The following is a 2999-nucleotide window of genomic DNA, read 5'->3' as shown; positions in this document are numbered from 1 at the left end:
GGAAAGCAGTTACTAACATCCACACAAGGCAGACGCATTTCTATTGGTCCAAAAAACAGACTTATACAAAGAGGGTGATAAAGACTAGAAAATAATTAACTCATAAAAAATCCGAGTTGTCTGGCGCTAAAATAAAAAAAATAAACATTTAAAATATGATCTGAAAAAACACCAAATCGTTAAAAAAAAAAAAAACTGGTTGAACTTTTGTATACAAATAAATTATTCTCAAAACTTTGTTTAATTGAGAAGTTTTTAAGCTTTTAATAATATGGGATTGAATTTCTCTGCATAGGACAGCCAGATGGAAAGCAACAGCTTTAATCTGCCAGAACCTTGGATTATTTATATTAGGCATTATATAAACTCTGAAATAGCTTTACCAATGTCAATAGCAGATGCTATGGCAAGAGCAACCAGGGCTTCGTTCTGCATGATGACATGCTCGCTTGTTGCCATAGCGATAAGGTGTCTGACCCCATCTGCCCCAGCCACAGCACGGACAACTTCCTGTTAGAAAAAGGAAACAAAAGCACCAATAAGAGACGTTTTAGAGAGCCTCATCATTATCGAGTCGGGTCAGAACCAACGAGCCGGTCAGAGTTAGGAAGCTCACAGGGCTGCGGCTGTGCCTGATCAGGGCGGCCAACAGGCGACTGGCTTCTCCTCGGACACCTGCGTGGTCCTTGGCTTCACACCACTCCATGATCCGTGCCAGCAGCACCGCATCTCTGCCCAGCTTTAAGGCTGCCCCTTCTGGAACAGACACCAGAGGATGCTGGGAAATTCACAATAAATCCAAAAACGTCAAACGTTTAAAAGAGAAGTCGCTATAAGCATGCTTGGTGTGAGGGATTGGTAAAGAGTCAGTGAGTCGACGCAATTAACTGGTTTTCCTTAGATAGAAAAGATTGAATCAATTTGACTGTTTGATCTGGTTGAATTGTAAAGTGCCTTGAAATGACATGTTGTGAATTGGCGCTATAGAAATATACTGAATAGAATTGAATAGGGACCAAATGCAGTCACATCTCAAGTCAGAAAGTTTGAATCTCTGTTTTCATCAGTAAAGTAAAGTTATAGCCTGGCAGAACTCATAGATGAAGAAAATCCTCTTGGGTCAAACCAGCTGTACCAGAAAGTCCATGGGCGGTATAGAACCAGGCGTACCGGGCGGCCATGTGTGGAATCGGTGCAGCGGTTTCCTCACCTTGCCCGTCCACCATCATGCGTAGCGTTCCCAGCAGTTTGAACTGAACCGGGGGCATGTCCGTACGCAGCAGAGCCTTTATCCTCTCAGTCACTCCGTCCTCCAGCATCCTCACTTTGTTGGTTGCTGAAACACAGAAAAGGTGCAGGTGTCTTATTGAAGATAGTGTCTGTGTTTATGTTACCCAGCATGCAGCTGTTCTGAAGTACACCTGATGCAAACAGCAGGACATCTATCCAGCTTTAGGACTTTTGTGTTGAGTTTCATGTTTTGGTGTTTTTTCTTGAAGTCAGATGCCGTTTAAAAGTGGCTGAACAGTGTTTCCTGCAGTGGGGTTGTTACATATAGAAGCTGAAATACCATAGACAGGACAAACAGTGTTACTGTGTGCTTGGAGGAGTACCGGGAATGGCCAGGTTCCTCAGTGCGCTGAGCCCGGCATGTTGAACAGAGACGTCCCCCTCATCTACGTGCTTCTCCAGCAAAGTCAGGATGTGTGGAACCACACCGAGGTCCAGCATCTTCACGCAGTTACTGTCTGAACAAACACAGTGGGCAAAATCCAAAGTCATCCTCTGACATCCACAAAACATCTAACAACATAACTTTAGCCGCTTGCAGTAAGACATGTTCTATAAATTATTCAAAACACAAATCTAAAACCTTAAAAAGGTTCTATTTAAGTGATTTCTGGATCCTTTGTTTTTGTCCTGTTTAGCCAATATAGCTCTGGGAATAGATATCCCTGAGCTAACTGATAGCCCAACAGCTTAGCTTTCACAAGCAGACCAGAATGACATGAGGTTCTGCTCGGTACTTCAATTCAATTCACTTTATTTCTATAGCACCAATTAAAAACACACGTCATATCAAGGTGCTTTACAGTTCACCAGATCATCCAGTCAGATTGATTCAAAGTTTTCTATCTAAGGAAAACCAGTTGATTGTATCGACTCATTGACTTAAAGGTAATCCCTCACACTAAGCATACTTGTAGCGACAGTGGAGAGGAAAAACTCCCTTTTAACAGGACTGGGGTTCAAGGAGACAGAAGCAGAAATACAAAAGGCAACTGTCAACCAGCTCCATAGTTGTATATTAAACTTTATTGAACATTATTTGGGGAGTCATTTTTGGATACTAAAGGTAAAGTAGTTCTAGTGGCTGGATAAGGGTGCAGGTATGTTCTCCTAGGAGACCAGGTTGGTTTGGATGGCTAGTTTACTTTTAATATAAAAAATGTAAGTAACTTCCTATCTTGATACCTGTTCAGGTAGTGTTTGTACTTTTAGCTCTTGAAGACACATTCTTTGTTACGTCTGAACATGAAACTTATGATGTGTTTAGCTTCTTCATGTTAAGGCCTGAACACACCGGCTGTGTACGACTTTTTAAATCTCCAATCCGATTGTTTTCCATGTCACACTGACTGCCAGAGGTGGAAAGTAACGAAATACATTTACTTAGTTACTGTATTGAGTAGGTTTTTTGTGTATTTTGTATTTTTCAAGTAGTTTTTAAAATCGCTAATTTAAATGTTACTTGATTATGTTTTGAGTGAAGTATTGTATTTCGTTACATTACAAATCCTATCCGTTACTGAGTAAAAAAAATACTTTGGAAAATCGAAAGGAAGACAAAAAATCGGGCCCAGAAGCACTACAGTGAGTGACGTGATCAGCATGTAGATCTAGGCTACCAGGCGCCAAGTCTTTCTGTAGGAGATTGGGAACAAGATGGATCAGGAGAGCGACGACGGTTCAGAGAACGTTTCACTAGAAATGCTAGC

At 41.3% G+C, this 2999-nt stretch overlaps 1 protein-coding gene across 1 annotated transcript in view; it reads right to left on the bottom strand.

Annotated features, from left to right (window-relative positions):
* Nucleotides 1–357: 357 nt before the first annotated feature.
* Nucleotides 358–2999, bottom strand: part of LOC107098636 (rap1 GTPase-GDP dissociation stimulator 1-like) — an 18313-nt gene continuing 15671 nt past the window's right edge. The window contains exons 10-13 of the mRNA XM_015396412.1: nucleotides 1614–1748; nucleotides 1211–1336; nucleotides 617–756; nucleotides 358–510 (exon numbers count right to left, since the gene is read on the bottom strand). Coding sequence (XP_015251898.1) covers nucleotides 358–510; nucleotides 617–756; nucleotides 1211–1336; nucleotides 1614–1748 — 554 coding nt within the window. The remainder of the gene's footprint in view (nucleotides 511–616; nucleotides 757–1210; nucleotides 1337–1613; nucleotides 1749–2999) is intronic.

Source organism: Cyprinodon variegatus, unplaced genomic scaffold, assembly GCF_000732505.1.
Source record: "Cyprinodon variegatus isolate N-32 unplaced genomic scaffold, C_variegatus-1.0 Scaffold27, whole genome shotgun sequence".
In the NCBI taxonomy this organism is placed as follows: domain Eukaryota; kingdom Metazoa; phylum Chordata; class Actinopteri; order Cyprinodontiformes; family Cyprinodontidae; genus Cyprinodon; species Cyprinodon variegatus.
The sequence above is the reverse complement of the archived record's forward strand: the minus strand, read 5'-3'. Positions and strand labels throughout refer to the sequence as shown.